This window comes from Stenella coeruleoalba, assembly GCF_951394435.1.
Source record: "Stenella coeruleoalba genome assembly, chromosome: 5".
NCBI lineage: Eukaryota > Metazoa > Chordata > Mammalia > Artiodactyla > Delphinidae > Stenella > Stenella coeruleoalba.
Window position 1 is genome coordinate 72,308,404 of NC_137150.1, and position 26,457 is coordinate 72,334,860.

At 35.8% G+C, this 26,457-nt stretch overlaps 1 protein-coding gene across 15 annotated transcripts in view; it reads left to right on the forward strand.

Annotated features, from left to right (window-relative positions):
* DLG1 (discs large MAGUK scaffold protein 1) overlaps positions 1-26,457 on the forward strand; it is a 286,057-nt gene that overhangs the window by 181,844 nt on the left and 77,756 nt on the right. For all 15 annotated transcript variants that reach the window (XM_079922700.1, XM_079922698.1, XM_079922699.1 and 12 more), the window contains 3 exons: positions 1,642-1,762; positions 6,561-6,717; positions 21,848-21,950. In XM_079922700.1, coding sequence (XP_079778826.1) covers positions 1,642-1,762; positions 6,561-6,717; positions 21,848-21,950 — 381 coding nt within the window. The remainder of the gene's footprint in view (positions 1-1,641; positions 1,763-6,560; positions 6,718-21,847; positions 21,951-26,457) is intronic.

Here is a 26,457-nt window from a genome sequence, read left to right on the forward strand (position 1 = left end):
CATTAGAGCCATTAGCACGTTAATCATTATTGTTTCAAATTCCTGGTCTGATAATTCCAACATCACTGACATATATGAGTCTGGCTCTTATGCTTGCTCTGTCTCTTCAAACTGTGTTTTTGCCTTTTGTGTGTCTTGTAATTTTTTCTTGATAGCCAGGCATGACGTACTGGATAAAAGGAACTGCTGTAAATAGGCCTTTAGTAATATGGTGATAAGGTGTTGGAGTGGAAAAGTGTTGAATAGGCCTGTGATCAAGTCTCAGTCCCTTAGTGACCTTGTGCCTCTGCAGTGCTCTTCACAGTGCTTCTCAGTATTCTCCCCAGTTCTGCTCCCTTAGGACAGGATGGCTAGAATTGGCTAGATTTGGTTATTTCCCTTCCCCCAGCTCTGTTGGGCTCTGACAAAACCCCAGCAGGTGAGGCTCTGGTTAAACAGTTTCTTCTGAGGACAGACAGTTAAGAAGAACAAAATGCTTGTAATATATTTCAAAATGGTTCCTTTTCCCCTCCTCCTGCCAGAAGCATGACAGAATTTTTCTCCAGTATTCACTGTGAGAACCTGTAGAGTTCTAGGAGGTAAAACTCACAAAAATGTGGGGCCCCTGATGATGGGGTCCCCCTGGAGTTTTTGACTCCCAAAGTCATCCACACTGAGCCCCCAACAATTTGTTAATTACAGTTCAGGTTACTCTACCCCAGCACTTGTTACCACAGAGATTTCTGCTCTAGTAAGTTGTGATTTTCTGTATTCACCTTTCAGTGTCCTTAATTTGGGGGACAGTGTTTTGCCCTATGACTTCTATCTTAAGCATCTAAAAAGGGTTGTTGATTTTTCAGTTTGTTCACCTTTTTAGTTGTTGTTGGGACAGAGTAATGACTCAAAGCTTCTTATATGCCAAGCTGGAAACCAGAAGTCCCTCAATTTATTCTAAAACTTTGTCAAGCATAGCTTTTTGCAAAGCTTTCGGTTTTCGTTATTCACAATCAGATTTTGAGTATACAGTTGATCATTGAACAACATGGGTTTGAACTATGTGGGTCCACTTATACGTGGATTTTTTCTGTACGTACTACAGATCTGCGGTTAGCTGAATCTGTGGATGCAGAACCATGGATATGGAGGCCCAACTATAAAGTTATATGTGCATTTTCAATTTTTTGGAGGGTCAGTGCTTCTAACCCCCATGTTGTTCAGGGATCAGCCATATATACTTTCTAAAAACATTAGTCTGCAAAATAACTTCTTAGAAGAATAAGGTTATTGTACTTAAGACTGATTTGGTTCAGTCTTTCCTATGACAGTCTTTTGATTAATCTTGCCTGGATTTCATTGTGCAAATCAGTTACTGTAACTCCAGTTACTGTAAAACTAAACTCCTTTTTAGTTCTGTTTTCTCAGAGAAACCAAATGGAATAAGTTTGCTTTACTGATCTGAATTTCTAAGCTAGTTTTTACCTGGAAACTTGAGCTTCTCTAATTTTTTTACCTAGTAAATAAATTTTCTCTACCAAATTCTATTATATAAATGAGCGAATATGAATTATACATTAATTAACTTTGAAACTGATAATCCACAAACGTGGTACTAAATGGTATGTTTCCTTTTTCAAGTGTTTTTTTACTTACTTTATTTTGAAGCTTCTTCTCAGCCTGTTGATAACCATGTTAGCACATCTTCCTACTTGGGCCAGACACCAGCATCACCAGCCAGATATTCACCTGTTTCGAAAGCAGTGCTTGGAGATGATGAAATTACAAGGTAACGAACTGAATAGTCATCCTTCTTACATAAAGCCAACTATTAGATGGAGTTATAGTTAGCCAACTAGGATAGTCACAATTTTCAGGACTAATTTTATTAACAGGTAATGAACCTAAACCTTATTTTTTTTTATTGGAGGGTTCATTGAAGGGCCATAAGTGTAAAAATATATTAGAGGGCTTCCCTGGTGGCGCAGTGGTTGAGAGTCCGCCTGCCGATGCAGGGGACACGGGTTCGTGCCCCGGTCTGGGAAGATCCCACATGCCGCGGAGTGGCTGGGCCCGTGAGCCATGGCCGCTGAGCCTGCGCGTCCGGAGCCTGTGCTCCGCAACGGGAGAGGCCACAACAGTGAGAGGCCCGTGTACCACAAAAATATATATATATATATTACAAATAAATCACTGCTTTTTTTTAGTGTTGCTACTTATTCTGACACCTAAAATTTACTTCCATCTAACATTACTAACATTACTCACTAACAGTTTTTTAGATTAACTGTCTTTTTTTTTTTTGCGGTACTCGGGCCTCTCACTGTTGTGGCCTCTCCCATTGCGGAGCATAGTCCAGATGCGCAGGCTCAATGGCCATGGCTCACGGGCCCAGCCGCTCCGTGACATGTGGGATCCTCCCGGACTGGGGCACGAACCCGTGTCCCCTGCACCAGCAGGCAGACTCTCAACCACTGTGCCACGAGGGAAGCCCTAACTGTCTTTTTATTCCCCAAAAAACTCTTTTATCTAAGTGGGAAAAAAAGTGAAAAAATATTTTAGATCTTTTTCACATTATCCAACATAGTAATATGATAATATGTTTGAACAGTTTGCTTTATAGCTTTTGTAGAAGTAAATTATGTAGTAGTATTTCATATTATAGCATTTAATGTTAAAATGTATGACAATTCATGTCATTTTATGTTTTTATTAATTGTATTACTGTTAGCATTATTATTTTTGAACCTTTATAATTATAATTATTCTTTATTTGTTAGACTCCTGACTCTAAGCAGTGATCTCTTAAATGTCAGATAGGGGTGTTTGTCTTTGTCCTCTTCTTCAGGAGTTAGCAATATTGAGAACTTAATTTAATAGGTGCTCAGTAATTGTTTTAGGATGAAAATTACTGGAAAGAATAGTGTTTGTGATTATATGTTTGTGGTGTGAATTCTCAAGGCTGTTAATCTTTAGTCTGTGCTAGTATACTGACATATCATGGTCGTTTTATTGTTGCTGTTATTTTCTAATACTGCTTATTTATAGAAGTAAAGAGGAAGTAGTTAATGGCTTATCTAGTCTTTAATCAGCATATTTTTCAAATTAAAAATATGTCATATTAACATCTTGATTGCTGTTCCCCATCTTTTTTCACTACATATCTGTTGTCTAGAATATTTGTTGGACTCTGTAGTATTACACAACAGGCCTACCTGTTTTCTGTATTCTTCTGTAAAAATCAGGCAGTTGATTATTGAATATGTCTTCCTAAATGGTGAGTGTTTTATCACTCCCTTTTGATCATTATACTCCTTTGCCCAGATAATGAAGTACAGATATCTTTACTTCATATTAGAAGTTCTCCACAATTTAACCCTAAACAATTTTTCAGAGATTATATCGCATTACCAATAAAAAGAGAAAATAAAAGAAATCCCAACATACAAACAGTTAATAATTCTAAAGTTCATTTTTTAACAGCTTTATTGAGATATGATTTACAAACCATACAGTTTACCATTTAAAATGTACAACACAGTGATTTTTAGTATATTACATTATAAATTTTTTAAATTGTGGTAAAATATATATAACATAAAATTTGCTATTGTAACCATTTTCAAATTGCGATTCAGTGGCATTAATTGCATTTATGATGTTTATGACCAACACCACTATCTTTTTCCAAACCCTGTTCAGGACTTCTCTGCTGATCCAGTGATTAAGACTTCACGCTTCCCAGCTGCATAGCACAGGGAGATCAGCTCGGTGCTTTGTGACCACCTGGGAGGGTGGGAGGGAGACGCAGGAGGGAGGAGATATGGGAATATATGTATATCTGATTCACTTTGTTATAAAGCAGAAACTAACACACCATTATAAAGCAATTATACTGCATTAAAGATTTTTTTTTTTTTTTTTTTTTTTTGCGGTATGTGGGCCTCTCACTGTTGTGACCTCTTCCGTTGCGGAGCACAGGCTCCGGACCCACAAGCTCAGTGGCCACGGCTCACGGGCCCAGCTGCTCCGTGGCATATGGGATCTTCCTGGACCCGGGCAGGAACCTGCGTCCCCTGCATCGGCAGGCGGACTCTCAACCACTGCGCCACCAGGGAAGCCCCTAAAGATGTTTTTTAAAAAAAAAAAAAGACTACGCTTCCAATGCAGGGGGCGTGGGTTTGATCCCTGGTCAGGGAACTAAGATCCCACATGCCGCATGGCGCAGCAAAAGAAAAGAAACAAACCCTTTTCATCACCTCAGACAAACTCTATAACCATTATGCAGTAATTCCACATTTCCCTGTTCTCCCAGCTCCTGGTAGCTTCTAATCTACATTTTTTCTCTCTGAATTTTCATATTCTAAATTGTTCATGTAGTGGAATCTTATAATACTTAACCTGTTGTATCTGGCTTCTTTCACATAGCATAATGATGTTTTCAAGATTCATACATGTTGTAGCATGTATCAGAACTTCATTTCTGGTTATGGCTGAATAACATTTCATTATATGTATGTACAACATTTTGTTTATCCATTCATCTGTTGATGGACACTTGGGTTGTTTCCACCTTTTGGGTATTGTGAATAATGCTGGGATAAACACTGGCATGCACATATCTGCTTGCATACCTGCTTTTAGTTCCTTTAGATACATACCTAGAAGTGGAATTACTGGGTCATATGGTAACTATGTTTAGGTTCATGAGGAACCACCTAACTGTTTTCTGTACCAGCCACCCCGTTTTACATTCCCACCATCAATATATGAGGATTCCAGTTTCTCCACATCTTCAGCAGCATTTGTTTTTTCTCTTTTGTTTTGTTTTATAGCCATTGTTATAGGTGAGACGTATTTCATTGTGATGTTGATGCATTTCCCTAGTGCCTAATGATGTTGAGCATCTCTTCAAGTGCTTATGTTATTTGAAAATTCAATTTATTTTCCTCTGGAAATACTATTGGATTTCAGCAGGGTATTTTTTAATTATTATTTGCTAATGCAAAATTATAATTCATACATATATTTTAATGTATTATAGGAACCCTAAACCATGAGTCCACAATCTAACAAGGAAGTAAGACCAGTATAGTGAAACCTGTCTTGTGCCCCTGATCCTACCCTGCTTCTCCTACATTGCCCCACCAAGTTAACTCCTTTCCTGAATTTTGGATTTACTATTCCCTTTTTTCTTTCATATAGGTGTTTATGTATATATTTCCTAAACAACATATTGTTGAATTTTGCCATTTTTGACAAGAAAATACTCAGTATAATTTTGTTAATCCTGTAAGTGAACTGACAAAGCTGATTAATGATGAATACCTATGTATGACTAGAAAACACACCGCTTTAAGTTTTGAGCAGACAAATATTTAAGAAGATTAATTCCACATTATATGGAAGGATCCCTAAAATACAGTTTTTAGAAATATTTACTTCTGTTAAGCCGTTTGTTACCAAAAGCTTTCTGCAGTGTTTTAGAAAAAGCAAATTAAATTTTTAAAATATTTACCAAATATGATACATTCTAATCTCAAATGATATTCTGTGATTCATCATATCTAAAACAGTCAGCTCTTGGAATTTTCATGGTCTTACTGGAAGATGTAAATGGTTTTCACACAATTATGTATAAGTGGCAGCAAATGGGAAATGTTATTAGTGGTAAGATGTATTCTGATTTCAGAGATTTTAAATTGGGAGTTGGAGGGAACAAAAGAGATGCATCTTAGAATGGATGAAAAGCAGAGATAGGTAGATGAATTGGAGGGATGTGACTTAAGAAATAAAGATATTTAATTACTTTATATAGAAAGTCTAGAGATGGGCATTTCTAACATTTGTGTAGCAAAACTAGGTCCATGGTATCTCTGGGATTCTGCTGGTTATCTTCATGATTGTGATATGTCCAAATCAGTAACAGGATTTTATAGTTCATTCTTTCGTGTGGGAGTGATTTGGAATAAGGAGGGGAACAAATACGCTTTGTATGGGGACAGAATATGCTTTGTCCTTGTTAGAGTCTTTCTTTGGGAAGTGACAGTAAAATTTCCTGTTATTTCTTAGAGACCAGAATAGGGTCATAGCCTCACCTTAGCAAACAGGAGTGAAATTGCAGTGACTGGCATAAGTTATTCATGATTGATCCGTTTGAGAGTAGAAAGGGGGCCTTCCTACCTTCTCTAAGACAAAGGGATATCTGCCTTTTACAACATGTAAGAAGTAGAGACAGTGACTGCTTCTTAGGCAGTGAAGTGTGTGCAACATCAGCTTTTCATGAGTATTATTTTTTGAGTATGCTCTTTATATCATTATTTTTTAATTTCCACATTTTCTCCTTTTTATTTTAGTTTTATGTTTGTTTCTTAACAAGGATTTTTAGCTTCTATATAAAATTAGGATTTTTCCTTTTAATTTCTAGGCTTGGAAAGAATCTCTTTACCCCAGAGTTTAGAAAACTTTAAATTTCATCTGACTTTTTTTATAATATGGAAATATGATTTATCAGTAGGGAATTCTCATTGATAGAAAGTCAAGTTCTCTATATGTTTTAAGGTATTCAATATTTTTTTAATTTTCAGGGAACCTAGAAAAGTTGTTCTTCATCGTGGTTCAACAGGCCTTGGTTTCAACATTGTAGGAGGTGAAGATGGAGAAGGAATATTTATTTCCTTTATTTTGGCTGGCGGACCTGCTGATCTTAGTGGAGAGCTCAGGAAAGGAGATCGTATTATATCGGTAGGATATGTTAATCAAAATAATGTTTTTATTATTTTAACTATGACCTGTTAATTATTAAACCTTTTGTTTTTTATATTCTAAAGTTATGGGAGGTATTTTGGCTATCTTCTTCTAACATTTTACAACTTAATTGTAGAATTACAGTGTTGACCGGGAACATGTTCTGTATGATAGATTTTCTTTTGGTATTTGACTTACTTATAAGAGATCAGTCTTTATGAATGTGCTTGAAGGAAGTATGTATTCTCTATTTGTTGACTGCAAGGTTTTCTGTACGTCTGTTAACTCATCCTTGTTACTTGCATAGTTCATATCTTCTTTATACTTCAATCTGTTATCGCCTTATCTGTTTTTTTTTGTTGTTTTTTTTGTTTTTTTGTGGTACGCGGGCCTCTCACTGTTGTGGTCTCTCCTGTCGCGGAGCACAGGCTCCAGACGCGCAGGCTCAGCAGCCATGGCTCACGGGCCCAGCCGCTCCGCAGCATGTGGGATCTTCCCGGACCGGGGCACGAACCCGTGTCCCCTGCATCGGCAGGCGGACTCTCAACCACTGCGCCACCAGGGAAGCCCAACCTTATCTGTTATTAAAGGAGACCTTTTAAGTTTATCGGAATGGTGGGTTTAACAGTTTTTCCTGGCAGCAATTATTTTCCTTATATCTTTGAAACTATGTTACTATGTGCATCTAATTTTAGAATCAGCATTCCTTCCTGGTGAGTTGAAATTTTTTACCATTAGGTTATGATCCTCTTTACTTGTAATAATGGTTTTTACCCTAGAAGCTATAATGCCTGATATTACTGTGGCTATGCTGACTTTTTTGCTTGATATTTGCCTCATCTTTTCTCCATTTTTTACTTTCAGTTTGTGTCTGTGCTTATGTGGCTATTACCCATACAATTTTAGACTAAAACCTTATCAGTAATTCAGCTGTTCTCCCAAATGACTCAGATTTGGGCAAACCTTAATTATAATGGGGCTGTTTCTAGTATTTTACTTCTGTTTCATTTATATATCCCTCAAACTTAGTCATTTTTCTTTTTGTTTATGAACAGCTAATCCAAGTGTTCTACAATTTTTTGTTCATCATCCTTTCTTGTATCTTACTTCTTATGTGTTTCTCAGCAAGTCACTACCAGCATTGGGACTGGATTCATAGTATAGGACTATCTTGATCACTGTAGAAAATTTAGCTTTTCTAGCTCCCATCCTCATGCTAATAGAACTCCTTAGTTATTTCATAAAGCAAAAATGTCCCTCAAATATCCAAATGCACCTTAGTGGGAGCTCTTAGATTGTTCTTTTAGCAGTGATTTCTTGATAGTAATTACTCTTAGCGTTTACCTGGAACTGTTTTTAATTTGCCCTCACTTATAAATTTAGTCTAGAAGTGTATGTTGACAAGTGTTGTCTCTCAATACTATGAACATATTACTTTATACTATCTGTCTTCTTTCGTTGTTGTTTAACAAAAAAGATCACTCTTTGTTGTTTGTAGGTGATTTCTTTTTTTTTACTGATTGCTTTTAAGTCTCTTAGTCTTTGGTACACTGCAGTTTTACTAAAATGTGTCTGTGTCTAGCATTTTATTTATTCTATCTGGAATTCATTATGCTTGCTGAATCAGAGGAGTCCTGTCTCATCAATTCTGGAATCTTTTAAATTTTGCCTTTCCCACATTTTGTGTATTCTGTCCTTCTTGAACTCCTATGAGAGAGGACATTACCATTCTGTTCTCCATGTCTTTTAATCCCAATTTCATATTTATCAACTCTATCTCCTTGTACTTAATTTCAGTCAGATCTGTTTTCTAGCTCATAAATTTTCTTCATCTGTGTCTAATCTGCTCTTTAGGCTAAAACTAACTTTTTCATTTCAAAGTACCATTTTCTTTCTAGAAGTTCTTTCTAATTCTTTTTCAAATCTTCCTTGGTGGTTTTGCGGGAGTCTTGATTAAAGTTTCTTATGTTCTTTTAGGTTTTTCTTTTAAACCTATTTATCTTACACAGGCATACCTTGAAGATATTGCAGGTTCAGTTCCAGACCACCACCAAAACAGATATTACGATAAAGCAAGTCAAACAAATATTTTGGTTTCCCAGTACATGTAAAACTTATAATTATACTATATTGTAGTTTATTAGATTAGCATTATATCTTAAAAAACAATGTCCATACCTTAATTTTAAAAATACTTTATTGCTAAAAAATGCTAACCATCATCTGAGCCTACAGAAAGTCATACTCTTTTTGCTGGTGGAGAGTTTGAAATATTGCAAGAATTATTAAAATGTGACAGAGACACGAAGTGAGCAAATGCTGTTGGAAAAATGGCACCAATAGACTTGCTCAAAGCAGGGTTGCCACAAACCTTCAATTTGTAAAAAATGCAAAGTACAATAAAGTGAAGCACAGTAAAATGAGATAAACTTGTATTCTATAAATAATAGTTCTGTTTTCTGAAGTTTGTAGGTATCTAATACATGTTACTTTATGGTGACTTACAGTACATTGTTTTCCTATGTTATGAATTTTTCATTGTGAACTTAATGTCAGTAGTACTTTATGTACTTCACATGTGGGTATTCAGTGCTGCCTGAATTGGGGAGTGGTATTCTTTGAAAAATATCTTAAGTCGATTGTGGTAGACTTGGGAGCATCATTCTTATCATCATTTTTCCATTGAGAAAACTGAAGTTTAAAGGGTGATTTGCTCATAGTAGCTAATAAAACCTAATAAGTGGTATAGGCAGGATTTACCTTAACCACTATATTATGCTACGTCATTTTGTTTTTAATTAAAAATTTAAGTAATGCTTTCTGAAATTTTGGGATCTGAGATATAGGGATAAAACCTATATCCTGGGTCAGCAATGCTATTCAGTATTGATAACTATTTTAAATCATTTTTTCAATATAAAGTAAAGAAAATCAGAAAGTACTCTTCAAACTGAAGATACATGTGGCTGGAACATGATAGGAAAAGCATTCCAAAAATTGGATCTTTTATTGCAGTTTTCAGATTGCAGTCCCTCTTGCCACCTGATCCTTCCCTGCATATACTTAGACATATCATCATATTCCTGCAGCCTACCTTTTTGAGGATTCTTTATAGTTCAAGATAGACTGAGTCTAAGACAGAAAGAAGGTGGCTAATCATTTACAAAAGTAGAGCTCTTTCTGGTTTTAGCTGTTCTGAGATACTGGTATAACTAACTGATATTTGAATGAAAGTCTTGGGAATTTGAGTCTTCAAATAAGCTATGGTACTTTGTTAAGGATTATAGTACTACAATTTTAGAAAATAAAGGAAATTATTAATATGCAGTGCAAGTAAATGAAAATTGTACCCATATGCTTCAGGCTACAGCAACTAAAATAGCATAGTACCACCCCAAAATAGTGATTATTGGAACAGAACTGTGAAGCAGAAATACACCTTAGTTACAGTGTTAGAATGTTGAGGGCCTTAAGAGACCATCACTCTTAACCATAACAACCCAAACCATCTGGATAAGTTTAGAAAAACTAAACTCATCAGAGAACTGAGGATTCAAAGTGACCTAAGTAAAGTAACTTCCAGATAGTAACTAGCCCTACATAGAAGAGAAGACACCCATGGCAGCTGCTCCTTGGAAGAGCGGTGGGAGAAAGAGAAGGGTTAGACGGGGATAGCGAGGAACCAACCAAACTTTACCCCAACATGTAATGGCCTCAGTGGACTGGTGAAACTGATAAAAAATTCTGGGAAGCCACAGAGCAAGTCCTTACCTACCTGCCAACTCTTTTCCATGGGTCTTCACTAAGACCTCAGCGCTTGTAAACCGAAGGTTGTGAAACAACAGGGAATTAAGAAAAAGTTATTACTGAGTCATACAGAGCATCCCAAAATACAAGGCACCTGCCAGTAAATAGGGGACCTTGAGCAGAAGATCTGTGAAAACTAATCTCAGCAACTCCGTACTTTGAGCTGCTCAGGGATGAGAGTGGGGCAAGAAAGCTGAGAAAAAGCCCTCTGAGGCAGTGTGGACAGAGATACCTCCAAGAAATAGCAAGCCTGGGACAGGTCTAGAGAGCAAAGAAAACTTACCAGCAACCTCAGAAGCTGGCAGCAGGGTTATAAAGGTGTTTGTGTGTGTGTGTGTGTGTGTGTGTGTGTGTGTGTGTGTGTGTGTGTGTAATGAGATGAGATCTTTACACCAGTAAAGGGAATTTTACCAGTGCTCATAGCCTAAGCACCTCAGAAAGAAAAGTCTTAATTCTGCTCTCAAAACATTTGAAACTAAACTTAAAGCTACAACAAAATCCAGTAGCAGCTCAACTATAGATCATATAGATACAGCTGCCCCACTCTAGTGGCCTGGCACAAGGATTATTCCCAATTCTGGAATTAAATATTATTTATTTTTTATTTCAACCTCTACTGTTATTTTATCCAAAGTGTCTACTTTATAATTAAAAATTACAAAACATGCAAAAAAGAAAGAAAAGCTGGTTGTCAAGACAAAACAGTATAAGTAACTTGAGAAAAAGCTCAGATGTTGGATTTATCAAACAGGTATTTTAAAATAAGATAAAATGATGATGATAAAAATACTAAAGGATATAGGAGTAAAGGTAGACAATATGGATGATAAGATGGGAGAATTTCAGCAAAGATATAGAACATATGAAAAATGAGTCACATGGAATTGCTAGAAATTTTTTTTTTAACTATCACAAGTGAAAATTTTGTCTGAAAGGCATAACAGCACACTGGAATCTGAAGAGGGAAGAATCAGTGAATTTGAACATAGGTCAAAGAAAATTTCCAAACTGAAACGTAAATCAGGAGGGGTGGAGGGAAAATCGGGGAAAAAAAGTAGACCAGAGCATCCAAGGTCTATGGAAGTAAAGAGGAGATGTCAGACAATAAAGAGGAGACAGAATCTTTGAAGACATAATGACAAAGAACTTTCAAAAACTGATGAAAGATATCAACCCACAGATCTGTGAAGCATAGCAAAGCCAAGGCAGAATACATGCAAAGGAAACCAGACCTAGATACATTGTAAAGTGCTAGAAAGCTATGCTAAAGAGCACATGTTAAAAGTAAACATAGAAACACATTACATATATAGGAACAGTACAAATGACAGCTGGATTCTCACTGGAAATATTAGAAGACATAAAGGAATGGAACAGTATCTTTAAAGTGGTGAAAGAAAAAACCTTCAACCTAGAATCCTATATCTCCTGAAATTAGTCATCAGAAATGAAGTTGAAATAAAGACATTTTCAAACAGACAGTATATCTTAGAGAAGTTGTTCTTGACAGACCTACAAGATATACTAGAAGAAATTGTTCTGGTTAAAGAGAAATTATATCAGATGGAACCTAAATCTGCAGACAGGAAATAAGAATAACAGAAGGGGTAAATACCTGGATAAGTATAAAAGGTACATTTTTTAGGAAATAATTTTACATGTTTCATTATAAGATGATTGGCTCTTTAAAACAAAATAACTTCATCGTATTGTGTGAGTTATGGCATATGTAGAAGTAAGATATAAGGCCACCAAAGCACAAATAGAAAGGGGGAGGATGGTTCTTATACAGTTTGAGAAGTGGTGTAAAATTAATTGAAAGTAGCCTGTGATAATTTATACTTGCATGTTATAATCTCTAGAGGAAACACTAAAAATACTCCAAAAGGGTATAGTTTATGTAAGTCAATACAGGAAATAAAATGAAATATGAAAAAATACATGCTTCCTCCAAACAAAGGTAGGAAAGGAAGAAAAGACAAGGTAGAAAAAAGCAGTGCCAAGGTGTGAGGTTAAAATGCAACTATATTAATATCTACATTATAGTTAGCACTTTAAGATGCAGAAACTGTCAGCTTGGTTCAAAAAAACCAAGACCCAAATATAGACCCTTTGTCAGAAATTCACTTTAAATATAAAGATTCATATGTTGTAAGTAAAAGAGTAGAAGAAATTATGCTATATAAACAACATATGAAAGATGGTGTGACTATATTCATATGAGACAAAATAGACTTCAAGGCAAATGGTGTTATTACTGAGAGATTTTATATAATGAAAGCATCATTTCTTCAAGAAGACATAACAGCCCTCATTGTGCATGTACCTAGTAATCCTTTCAAAGCACATAAAGCAAAAATTCCCAGAATTAAGAGAGAAATGGACAAATCTACAGAGTTGGGGATTTAAACACCCTCTTCTATAACTGGTAGAATAAGTAGAGAAAAGAAGAAAATAACTTTAGCCTTACCACTCATCATCTATAAAAATTAACTTGAAATGGATTGTAGAACTAAACTTCTAGTAAAAAACATACAAGAAAATCTTAGTGAACTTGGATTAGTCAAAGATTTCTTAAATGGTACCAAGGGACCAAGTCAGTCCAGTGGTGAAAGGAAAGTCTTTTTAATAAATGCTGAAACAGCTGGATATCTTTATGGAAAAATACAAATTTCAACTCAGTCTTACTCCAGATATAAAAATTAACTCTAGATGATTATAAATCTTATAAATCTAAGTGTGAAGCCCAGAGCCATAATCCTCCTGGAAGAAAACATAGAAGGATATCTTTGCAACCCTGAGGTAGGCGACAGTTTCTTGGACAAGATATGTTAAACACTAACCATAAAAAAATGTGCCATTAAGAAACCAAATAGGCAAGCTATACAATGGGAAAAAATATTCCCAGTACATATATCTCACAAAAAACTTATATCCAGAATATATAAACATCTCCCACAAAGCAGCAGTGAAAGGTGAGTAACTCAATTTAAAAATGAGGGGAGATTTCCCTGGTGGCGCAGTGGTTAAGAATCCACCTGCCAATGCAGGGGACACAGGTTCAATCCCTGGTCCGGGAAGATCCCACACGCCACGCTGCAAAGCAACTAAGCCCATGCACCACAACTACTGATCCTGTGCTGTGTAGCCTGCGAGCCACGACTACTGAGTCTGTGTGCCACAACTACTGAAGCCCACATGCCCTAGAGCCCACACACCGCAACTATGAAGCCCGTGCCCTCTAGGGCCCGCGTGTCGCAACTGCTGAGCCCACGTGCTGCAACTGCTGAAGCCCACACAGCTGGAGCCTGTGCTCTGCAACCAGAGAAGCCATCGCAGTAAGAAGACCGTGCACCACAACAAAAAGTAACCCCTACTCGCTGCAACTAGAGAAAACCCACGTGCAGCAATGAAAACCCAACGCAGCCAAAATAATAATACTAATAAATAAATGAGCAAAAGACTTAAACAGATATTTCACAAAACAAGGTGTATCAGTGGCTTATAAACACATGAAAATTTACTTAACATTAGGCATCAGGGCAATGCAAAAAACACAATGAATAAGCAAAACAGGGTTAGAGGAATTTTGGTGGGAGCAATGTCACTTTTTTACATCTTGATTGTGGCGGTGGCTATACAACATACACAGTTGTCAACACTCTTACCTGTAAACTAAAAATGATTACTCTATTGAATGTAAATTATGCCTAAGTAAAAACATTTTTAAAGCCATAGTGAAATACCATATCCTATCCAGTTGAATGGCTAAAGAAAAAATAATGATGACAACAAACATTAGAGAGGATGTGGAGCAGTTATAACTCTTATTCTTTACTGGTGGGCATGTAAAACTACACAACCACTACAAGAACTTTTGGGGAAGTTTTAAAGAAATTATACATACACCTAACCTTATCACCCAGATTTTATCCAAGAAATCTTATGTTTACACTATAACAGGAATGTTCATAATAGCCTATCCATAATAAAACTCAAACAGCATGGATGACATTAAAACACATCGTGTTGAGTAAAACAGAACACACCACAAAAATACATACTGTATGATTCTAATTATAATCATGTGCAGGCAACACTAACTTGTATTGATAAGTCAGAACGTGGTTGCCGCTAATTGTCCTATTATAAAAGAGGCATAATGGAGATTTCTGGGTTGGTTGATGGAAAAGGTATGTTTGGGGTTTTAGTTTCATGGGCATATACAGTTGTCAAAAATCCTTCCAACTGAACTGTTTAAATTTGTACATTTTATTGCTTGTAAGTTATACTGTAATTTAAGTTTTAAAAATAATTTACAGTATAAGGGCAAATTAGTGATAAGGAGTGAATTTTTAAAAAATAAATGTTGGAGAAATTAGCTAGTTGCTTAGTGGAATAAAATTAGCTTAGAGCCTCACTTCACACCTTGTGTCAAAATTAATTCTCAGTTGGCTTAGAGGTATGTGTGAAAAACTCAAAACAAAAATATATGTTTTTTAAATTGTCCATGTGGGACCTCTTTATGTGGGTTACTGTCACACTGCTAGAATATGTTACTCTGACGAACACAACGTGGTTCACCCAGAACTTTCCCAATTTTAGCACTGAAAGCCCCATGTCTGGAAACCCCTTTAGGCTAAGTTTTAAAACTGAAAGACCCAGACCCTCCCAACCAGTTGCTTGCCCTAATGTTACTGTAAGTTAAATTCAGCCTTCTGTTTGTCAGTATACATCCATTATCTTAAATATTTTAATGGTTACTAAGCTGCTCTAGGGAAATACACTGAGAAGCAATAGGAAAGACCTTAGGAACAAGAGAAAAACATGAGAAAAGATATTCTAAAATAAAACCCAGAAACACTTATTTAAGTACCTCTTTACACAAAATTTAGCTATTTTCAGTCTTCAGCTTGTATCAGGATAACCTCAAGGCGTTATTAAAAAACAGATTCCTAGATTCCATCCCCAAAGTTTCTGATTCAGTATGACTTGGATAGGATCTGAAAATTTATATTTCTTACAAGTTTCCATGAGATACTGATGTTGCTGCTCCTGGGACCAAACCTTGTGAACCACTGTTCTAAAGACATCCCTGTTATTGATGTTCTTAATGATAACCCACATTACTGAGAAAAGCATAAATATTTGGGAAGGCAGGGAAATAAATAATAATTTTTATAAAATATTCCCTTTGATATATTTAATTTTGTTGAAGAAAGAAGCTTTTTAAGTCAAGATTTATTATTGTACAGATGTTGGACAGTGCATTTTTCACTATGGTATAAATGGAAATATTACTGTTATTTCCAGTGATGACAAGCATAGGGCAGGATATAGTTGATATTCCCTGAAAATTTAGAAACATGGAAAGTGACCCAAGAGAGTTCAACAGAAATTCTCTCCATCATAAAAACAGTGAGAAAAGTGGCCAAAATTGTTTTTAGAATAAACTTTTTCAGAACTCTGGAAATTAACCAAAGACTGACAGCCATTCAGGAAGTGTTTACTCAAAAAAAAAAAAAATTGCTGAATCTCTGTAAGAATGAGCTTTGTAGAATTTTAATTTGCCTAAGTCCCATCCCTGGCTCTCTATCACCACATTAGCCTTGAAAAATAGCCCACCTTTTCAGTGAGAACCAGTGGCCCAACAGCCACTATAGAGAGCAAAATGGTGGTAGAATGTTCAGAGCTTCTTTTCCAAAGAACTGTCATAATTTGACCTGTCTGGTGGGTTCTTGGAACATCCTATTTGAAAGGTTCCCTGTATTTGACCTGATTCAAAGCTCCACCAGTGCAAAAGCCTTTTCCCTTGGGGTAATTGCAAAAACAATTACAGGCATATTATGGCTGCCTGAGACATTGGTAACAGTTGGAGCAAACAGTAGACTAATCAAAAACTTAAAAGGAAAAGCTAGGGAGTGAACTCTCCATGGGACCTTTGAAAAGCTCTTATACTTTGGAATCTAGGAGGACACATGCATGGTCTTGGGTTGTGTGCCTGCTCAGGAAAGACCTGAAAAGGCCCTAAACTCTCACCTCTGGCTGACCATGAGACTCTGTGCAAGAAGGAAGTGAAGATTAAGGCAGAATCATCAGTTGCCTAGCTGATTGTTGAAGGCATTACCCAACATGTGCACATTTAATGCAGTCTCTGTCCAGTCATTAACTGACCACTCTGCTAATCAGGCAGACACTTCACTGGCACATACAACAAAGAATACAAGCCTTACAGAATTCAGAAAAGTCACCAAACAACTACTATAACAAACAGCAGTAATATCAAGCCCTGGGTAGGAGGACAGATCTTATACCCAGAATTGCTACTTTATATTATTTTAAATGTCCGGTTTTCAGTAAAAAATTGAGACACGCAGCAAAACAAGAAAATATACCCAGGGGAAAAGCAATCAGTAGAAACTGTAAGGAAGCCCAACACTATACTACTAGACAAAGATTTTAAATCAGATATTTTAAATATATTCTAAGAACTAAAGGAAACCATGTCTAAAGAATGTAAGGAAAGTATAGGAACAATAACGCACCAAGTAGAGTATGTCAATAAAGAGATTTCTTTTATGAAAAAGAAACAAACAAATTCTGGTGTTGAAGAGTACAATAACTGAAATGAAGGGAAAAAAAAATCCTCTAGACAAGTTCAACAGCAGATTTGACCTGGCAAAAGAAAAAAATCCACCAACTTGAAGATATGTCCATTAAGACTACCCAGGCTGAAGAACAGAAAGAAAAAAGAATTAAGAAAAATTGTCAGAGGCTCAAAGACCTGTGGGGATACCATCAAGTGTACCAATGTATGTATAATGAAGTCAGAATGACAAGAGAGAGAGAAAGAGGCAGAAAGAATATTTGAATAAATAATGGCAAAAAACTTCCCAAATTTAATGTACACATCTGAGAAGCTCAGTGAACTACAAGTAGAATAAACTTGAAGAGATCCACACCACAGATAAATCATAATCAAATATCAAAAAACAAAGGGAGAATCCTGAAAGCAAAGAAAAATCACTGATTACAGGGAATCCTCAGTAAGATTAACAGTTGATTTCTTGTCAGAATCATGGAGGCCAGAAGGCAATTCTGAAAGAAAAAAGCCATTGTCCCAGGTTTCTATACCCAGTCAAACTATCCTTCAGAAACGAAGGACAGATCTGAGTCCCAGGTAAACAAAAGCTAAGGAAGTTATTAATCTCCTTAACTTCTCTTATAGACAGTAAACCTGCCCTACAAGGAGTACTAAAGAGCATCTCATCCCTCAGACCAGAAAGAAAGGACATTAGAGAGTAGCCCAAATCCATATGAAGAAGTAAAGAGCACTGTTAAAAGTAACTATATAGGTAAATGTAAAACAGCATAAGTGCATTTTTTGTTTGTAACTCTTTTTTTTCTCCTTTATAATTTAAACAACAACTAAATAAAGCAATAATTTTAAATCTGTGTTGATGGGCACACACATACTGTATAAAGATGTAATTTATATGACAGTAGTATCACAGGGAGTATAGAGGGCACAGAATTATAAGAGCAGAGTTTTTATATACTATTGAAACTAAGTTGGTGTTAATTCAGAGTAAATGGTTATAAAATGTTAATTATGATCTAGAGAAACCACTAAGCAAATAACTCAAAATATATATAATTTTTTAAAGGGTATTAAGATAGTACAGTGGAAAATACCTATTTTACAAAAGAAGTTAGTAATGGAGGAATAGAGGAACAAAAAAGACAAGGTGTGAAGAAAACAAATAGCAAAATGGATGGCATAAATCTTTTTTTTTCGATACATTACATTGAAGGTAAATGGGTTAAATACTCCAACTAAAAGACAGATATTGACAGGGTAGATTTAAAAAGATCAAATTATATACTTTCTACAACAGACACACTTTAGATTCAATCTTCGTTGAAAGTAAAAGGTTGAAAAAGATATGCTATGCAAACAGAAACCAAGAAACACATAAAATGGCTATACAAGTATCAAACAAAGACTTTAGGAAAAAAATTATTTCTCAAAATCTAAGGACATTTTATAATATATGTGTTATATAGATTATGTGTGATATATAGTTATACATATTGTGTAATTGTTGATAAATTTCTAGAAAGACATAAACATTTGAAACTGACTCAAGAAGAAATGGAAACTATAACTGTAGACCTGTAACAATTAAGGAGATTGATAATCAAAACTTCCCACAAAGGAAAAAACCCAGGACCAGATGGCCTCACTAGTGCAATCTATAGAACGTTTAAAGAAGAATTAGCACCATTCACAAACTCTTCCCCCAAAAGGGAATAGGTGTGAAGAACACTTCCCAACTCATTCTACAAGGCCAATATTATTCTTATATCAAACCAAACAAAGACATCACAAGAAAACTACAATATCCCTTATGAATTTATATGTAAAAATCCTCAACAAAATAGCCATGTGGATTCAGCAGCATAAAAAAAGGATTGTACACCAGCATTAAAAAAGGATTATACCCCATAACCAAGTGGAATTTGTCCAAGGAATGCATAGTTGGTTCAACACAGGGATAACCAAAGTAAAACACCGTGTTAATAGAGTTAAGGATATAAGCCACATGACCATCTCAACAGAAAAAGCTCCTGTCAAAAACCAACAGCTTGCATCATAAAAGCACCAAACAAGTTAGGAATAGTAGAGAACTTCCTCAACCTGATAAAAGATGTCTATGAAAAACTGATAACTTATGTCACACTAAATGCTGAAACACTGAAAGGTTTCCCTGTGAGATCAGAAACAAGACAGAGGTGTCCACTCATGCCACTTTTATTCAACATTGTGCTGGAGTTTCTAGATTGGGCAGTTAGGCAAGAAAAAGAAATAAAAGCTTTCTAGATTAAAAAGGAAGAAGGAAAATTATCTCTTATTTGCAGATGCCATGATCTTATATATAGAAAACCTTAGGAAATGCAAAAAAACTATCAGAGATAATAACCAAGCTCAGCAAGTTTGCAGGACAGAGAATCACTATACAAGAAACAGTTGTGTTTCTAATATACCAGAGTTGAACAACCTGAAAGTGAAATTAAGAAAATAATTTTATTTATAGTAGTATCAAAAAGAATAAATTTAACAAAGTGGATAAACAAAATATGGAATATCCATCCAATGGGGTATATGATTCAGCCATAATAAGTAACAAAGTACTAAAACAGGCTAAAACAAGGATGAACCATGAAAACAAGCTAAGTGAAGAAGGCAAACACAAATAGCCACATATTGTAATATTCATTTTATATAAAATGTACAGAACAGACAAATCCTTAGAGTTAGAAAGAAGAATAGTGGTTGCCAGGGTCTAAGGGGAGAGGGAAGGGGGGAATGAATGCTAATGGGTAGTGGGTTTTTGGGGGGTGGGGGCTGATGAAAATGTTTTGGAATTAAAGCATGGTGATGGTTGCACATGCTTGTGAATGTACTGAAAAACACAAATTGTACACTTTAAAAGTTTGGATTTTATATAAATTGTATCTCCATAAAAAAGTGACCCTAAATCTGTTTACATGATATGTTTCTCAGTACCAGGATTTCTTCTAAAATATCCTTGATAATGTATTCCATTAAAATGTTTGGCGTTATTTAGGAACATTTTTAATTTGTAGTCTTGTTAACAAATTATTCTCCTTTGAATCTATGTAGGTTGTTCTCAGATCTTTTCTGTAGTAAAGGGATCCAGTGCTTAGGAATAATTCATTAAAAATTGTGATCTTTTCTAAAATAATCTATGAAAGTTTGTCTACCTTTTATATTCTCTAATTTTTTCTGCTAGAAATTAGGATTTTCTTTATGTTCAATATAGAACTATTTATACATTGTGTTCAGTTATTCTCTAATAAGATATTAAGCTAGAGATATTCTCTAATAAAACCACATTATGTTACACCTGTTTAGATTAAGGTTTTTGGATCTTGATTTTCATTTAAGAGGTGTCTGTACATTTTAACTTAGTTACATAGTAATATCCTTTATAGATAATGTAAAACATCAGGTCTTTAAATGTTTTACATTAAACATTAAAAATGTTCTTTTATGTAAATTTTATGATCCCAGGAATTTCTGGGCTATAGTCAAATTTTCCAAAATTGGTATGTAATTTTTAACAGGTCTTAGATTAGACATCAATGAAGCAGGCTGTCATACTAAAATTGTGTGACAGTTCTTCTTTCCAAAAATATTCAGTAAAGGTCCTAAACATTGCTGTATTTTTTTTTTTTTTTTTTTTTTGCGCGGTATGCAGGCCTCTCACTGCTGTGGCCCCTCCCGTTGTGGAGCACAGGCTCAGTGGCCATGGCTCACGGGCCCAGCCGCTCCACGGCATGTGGGATCTTCCCAGACCGGGGCACAAACCCGTGTCCCCTGCATCGGCAGGCGGACTCTCAACCACTGTGCTACCAGGGAAGCCCCCATTGCTGTATTTTATTCATTCATGGTTCTTAGGGAAAAAAGCCAACTTAAATATTTAAAGTTAATTACATTTAAGTTTAATGCTCACATTAATGTCCTATTAAGTTTTTCTTGTAGTGGAAAAGGTTCAGTCTCTAAAGATAGTGTACCTTGCAGCGTACTAGGTGCTGGCAGCCTTTCAGAAATAAGAATGAAGTTGCCTATTCTTCTAGAGTGGGATTGATCACCTCATTAATTATTTTACCCAAGGAAGGTCCCTGTTTAAAAAAAAAGTCTTCTTGCTCATTTAATAACATTTACTGTGTTTAAATGTCAGTCCGTGAAATCTGAGCTATTTTAATACTTAAAGTAATTGCTTTCCTGTTACTCCAAAAGAATGGAAGCTTTAGTTTGGGAAAGGAAGGAAGAGAATTGAAACTGAGATGAGTAATAGTGAAAATGTGGCAGGAGTTGAAAGTATGCTGTAAACAAAATGAATTTCCCTCTCATTGCCTGAGTTACTGGTGAAATGAAATGTACAAAATGATGACACTTGCTGATTTTTCAAGTTGTCAAATTAAGGTACATTTCTCAAGAGATTGGTAGACAACCTTCTGGAACACTCAGGGGAAAGTGTTTTGCATTTGTTCACTTGACAAAGTGAAAAAATGAATATTTTAAGTGAATAAAATTGTTTTGATTGACTATACAATATATTTTTGTTCTACTGTATAACATTTTTAGTAAATCAGAACAAGAAAATATTTTAGTGATAAAGTAATTTCAAGTAATTTTTTTTAATCTATGCCTACTCAAAGAATAGGCTATTGTGATTTCTAATCAGTGTGATGATTTTCTTTTGAATTTAATATGTGGTTTGATTTACAGGTAAACAGTGTTGACCTCAGAACTGCCAGCCATGAGCAGGCAGCAGCTGCTTTAAAAAATGCTGGCCAAGCTGTCACAATTGTTGCACAATATCGACCTGAAGGTAATAAATTCTTGTTGTCTGTATTTATTTTTTATTTCAGTTTTTAGAAGTCTTCCTCTTAATAATGTTTAACTTCCCAAGCTTAACTTTCTTTTTATATTTTTGTCTGATTTATTAATGTTATTTGTTTAGTTTTAACTTAATTCACTCTCCAAAGAGTTTTTAATAGAATGTAGGAACTTGTATCTGCCAACTCTTTGAATATTTCTCTATTATTTGGATTAATTTTCAGGAGTTTATCTTTTTAAATGTGTCATCTCACCAAACACATACCTTTAAGTATACCTTTGACTAACTCAGTGGTTGAAAAGCAAAGATAGTAATTTTGCCAAAGAAAATTAGGTTATTTCAGTATTTTTTGACCTTTGAATTAGGTTATATTTATTAATAACAGGGTTTAAGATATGTTTCTAATAGCCTTTATTGTTACTTAAAGAGAAAGAATGTAAGTTTGAGATATGATATTTTTCTAAATAGTGAGGTATCATGGACTTGACCTTACGGAGTTCCTACTGGGAGAAGGTGATAATGGAAAGTTTGAGGTCATATTAAACATACATAAAATTCTAGTTTACATCAACATAACCACTTCAGTAAAACCTAGGTGGAATTTAAAAAGCTTAAACACCCAAAAGAATACATAACACACTATTTAATGTTCATAAACAAGGTGAAGAAGGAAAGAATGATGTGAGTAAAGGAGCCAGGTGAATCATTCTATGATTTAGCAGCTGTTACATGTATTATTCTTTTCTTGGAGTGGAATTTATTTCTGTAACAAAACCTAATATGTGTTTTACCTGATCAAAGTAGTATGTTGGGCATTGCTTGCTATTTCATAATATTTCTTATAAACCTCAGCATTCTAGGTTCAGTAACTGAACAAGAATAAATTCATTTATGTAAGGGGTAAGTTCCAAATAAATCACATTAATAAGCAAATAGGGATTAATATATGAAGTCAGAATGCTAATTCATTAATTTTTGTGAGAAACAAAACTACCAGTGGGACTACACATGCTTTTATCTTCTGGCCAACACATTCTTGCCCAATAGGCATATTATACAGAAACAAAGTATAATCAGTGCTTGCTTAGTATTATAGAAAGCCTCTTATTTATATGTTTATGAGAAATATAGACTATTTAGGTATGATTAAGGGTAAGTCAATATCTGCTCCTTGACCTCCCCAGAAAACACACAAAAGCAACAAGGAAAATAAACACATATTTCTACCCATAAAGCTTCACTTCACATTAAGCAAAACTAAGAAGACAGGTGTAATACCTAGACAACAAAATACAGGCAAAGGCTGCTTAAGCAGGTTAAGATCTGGCAAAAGCTACATGTAAAGAAGGGAAGAGTAAAAGCATGGAATGTTGAGAATGCTCAGTGGTAGCAGAACATAGAATATGACAGAAAATTGTACTTCCTAAAGGTGGGGGGCTTGTTTTTGAAGTATAAAAACATTATCCCTTGTTTATGGCAGGCCACATAAAATTGTGAGTGAGCAAACTAGAGCGGAAGCCATCCTTGATGTGGTTTTGTTTAAAGGAAGTATTTGGTTAAAACAGTCTGTCAGATTATCTGATGCTATCAAGGCAGTCTTTTGGTTTTAAAGGCTGTAAAAATAACCTGTGCTTCCATCCCCACCCTGCACCCCAAACTTTCTGGTCCAGCCAACTCATTCAGTAATAAGCAATTTAAAAGGAGCTAGCCTGGCATTCATACAAAGATATTAATAAGGAGACATGGAAACAAAAAGCAAAGCTTAGCAAGAGATAAAAGTTGTCACAAACATGCATTTACACACACACAAAAAAAATTGGCACGTAGCAGATGAAACTTTGATTTTAATGTTCTTAAACAATTTATGCATTCACTTCTTTGAAAGAAGACCAGTAGATATGTAAAGAACTGTAGGAAGAGATGGCTTAACAACCAGAAGAGTTTAATTTTGAGCTAGCAGAACCCAGGAAAGAAGAAGAAAGCAAACCAATTTCTTAAATTGGAACACAAAGTCAAAGAGACACTGCAGAACAATCAATAGGGGACATAAAGGATACAATAGGAAAAGTAAACAAAATGAAATAGAAACGAAGAGAATTTTTAAAGGTTAGAGAGAAAAGACAGGCAATTATATATATATATTATATATATATATATATACTTTCATATATATATACACACACACAGGATATACTTAATTAGACTTTCTGGAAAAAGTAAATTTTTTTAAAAGAAAAGAATAAATGCTTGCAATTATAATTCATTCAAGAAAACTTTACTAGATTAAAAAGAAGTAACTTTACATTGAAAAGACACAGCATGATAAAAAATTAACTCAGAATGGTCAAAATTCAGACATATTCTGGTTAATTTTTATCAAGAAAGAATCTTCTGGAGTATTGGTTCAAGATGGCGGAGTAGAAGGACGTGTGCTCACCTCCTCTCACAAGAGCACTGAAATCACAACTGCTGAACAACCATTCACGGGAAGACACTGGAACCCACCAAAAAAGATATCCCACATCCAAAGACAAAGGAGAAGCCTCAGTGAGATGGGAAGGGGGAGCACAATCATGATAAAATCAAATCTCATACCTGCCAGGTGGGGGAAGCACAAACTGGAGAACAATTAAACCACAGAAGTTCTCCCACTGGAATGAAGGTTCTGAGCCCCACATCAGCGTCCCAGCCTGGGGGTCCAGCAACAGGACTAGCAATCTCCAGGGATTCTGGCTTTGACAGGCAGCAGGATTTGAGTGCAGGACTTCCACGGGACTGGGCAAAACAGAGACTCCACTCTTGTAGAGCACACACAAAATCTTGTGCACACCAGGACCCAAGGGAAAGGAGCAGTGACCCCATAGGAGACTGAACCAAACCTACCTGCTAGTGTTGGAGGGTCTTCTGCAGGGGCAGGGGGCGACTGTGGCTCACCAAGGGGAACAAGGGCACTGGCAGCAGTAGTTCTGGTAAGTACTCATTGACGTGAGCCCTCCCTCAGGCCACCATTAGCCCCACCAAACAGCCTGTAGGCTCCAGTGCTGGGTTGCCTCAGGCCAAACAACCAACAGGGAGGGAATACAGCCCCACCCGTCAGCAGACAAGTGGATTAAAATTTTGCTGAGCAAGGCTTTGCCCACCAGAGCAAGACCCATTTCTACCCACCACCAGTCCCTCCCATCAGGAAGCTTGCACAGGCCTCTTAGCCTCATCCACCAGAGGGCAGACAGCAGAAGCAAGAAGAACTATAATCCTGCAGCCTGCAGAATGAAAACCACAATCCTAGAAAGTTAAACAAAATGAAAAGGCAGAGGATTATGTCGCAGGTGAAGGAACAAGATAAAATCCCAGAAAAACAACTAAATGAAGTAGAGATAGGCAACCTTCCAGAAAAAGAATTCAGAATAATGATAGTGAAGATGATCCAGAATGGAGGCAAAGATTAAGAAGATGAAAGAAATGTTTAACAAAGACCTAGAAGAACTAAAGAACAAACAAAAAAATGAACGATACAATAACTGAAATGAAAAATACACTAGAAGGAATCAATAGCAGAATAACTGAGGCAGAAGAACTGGTAAGTGACCGGGAAGACAGAATTGTGGAAATCACTGCTGCAGAACAGAATAAGGAAAAAAGAATGAAAAAAAATGAAGACAGCCTAAGGACAACATTGGACACACCAACATTCGCATTATAGGGGTCCCAGAAAGAGAAAAGAGAGAGAAAGGACCTGAGAAAATATTTGAAGAAATAATAGCTGAAAACTTCCCTAACATGGGAAAGGAAACAGTCAACCAAGTCTAGGAAGCACAGAGAGTCCTAGGCAGGATAAACCCAAGGAGAAACACACCGAGACATGTAGTAATCAAATTGACAAAAAGTAAAGACAAAGAAAAATTATTTGAAAGCAACAGGGGAAAAATGACAACATACAAGGGAACTCCCATTAAGTTATCAGCTGATTTCTCAGCAGAAACTCCGCAAGCCAGAAGGGAGTGGCATGATATATTTAAAGTGATGAAAGGGAAGAACCTACAACCTACAACCAAGAATACTCTACAACCAAGAATACTGTACCCAGTTCTCATTCATATTTGACAGAGAAATCAAAAGCCTTACAGACAAACCAAAGCTAAGAGAATTCAGCACCACCAGACCACTTTGCAACAAATGCTAAAGGAACTCCTCTAGGCAGGAAGGAGACTAGCAACTTTAAAAAAAAAAAAAAAAGCCTTGTACATATAGACTGTTATATCAAAACCTCATGGGAACAGCAAGCCCCAAAACTACAATAGATACACACACAAAAAAAGAAAAAGCAACTCAAACACAGCACTAAAGATGGTCACCAAACCACAAGAGAAGAGAACAAAAGAGGAAGGGAAGAAAAAAGACCCACAAAAACAAACCCAAAACAATTAAGAAAATGGCAGTAGAAATACACATATCAATAATTACCTTAAATGTAAATGTATTAAATGCGCCAACCAAAAGA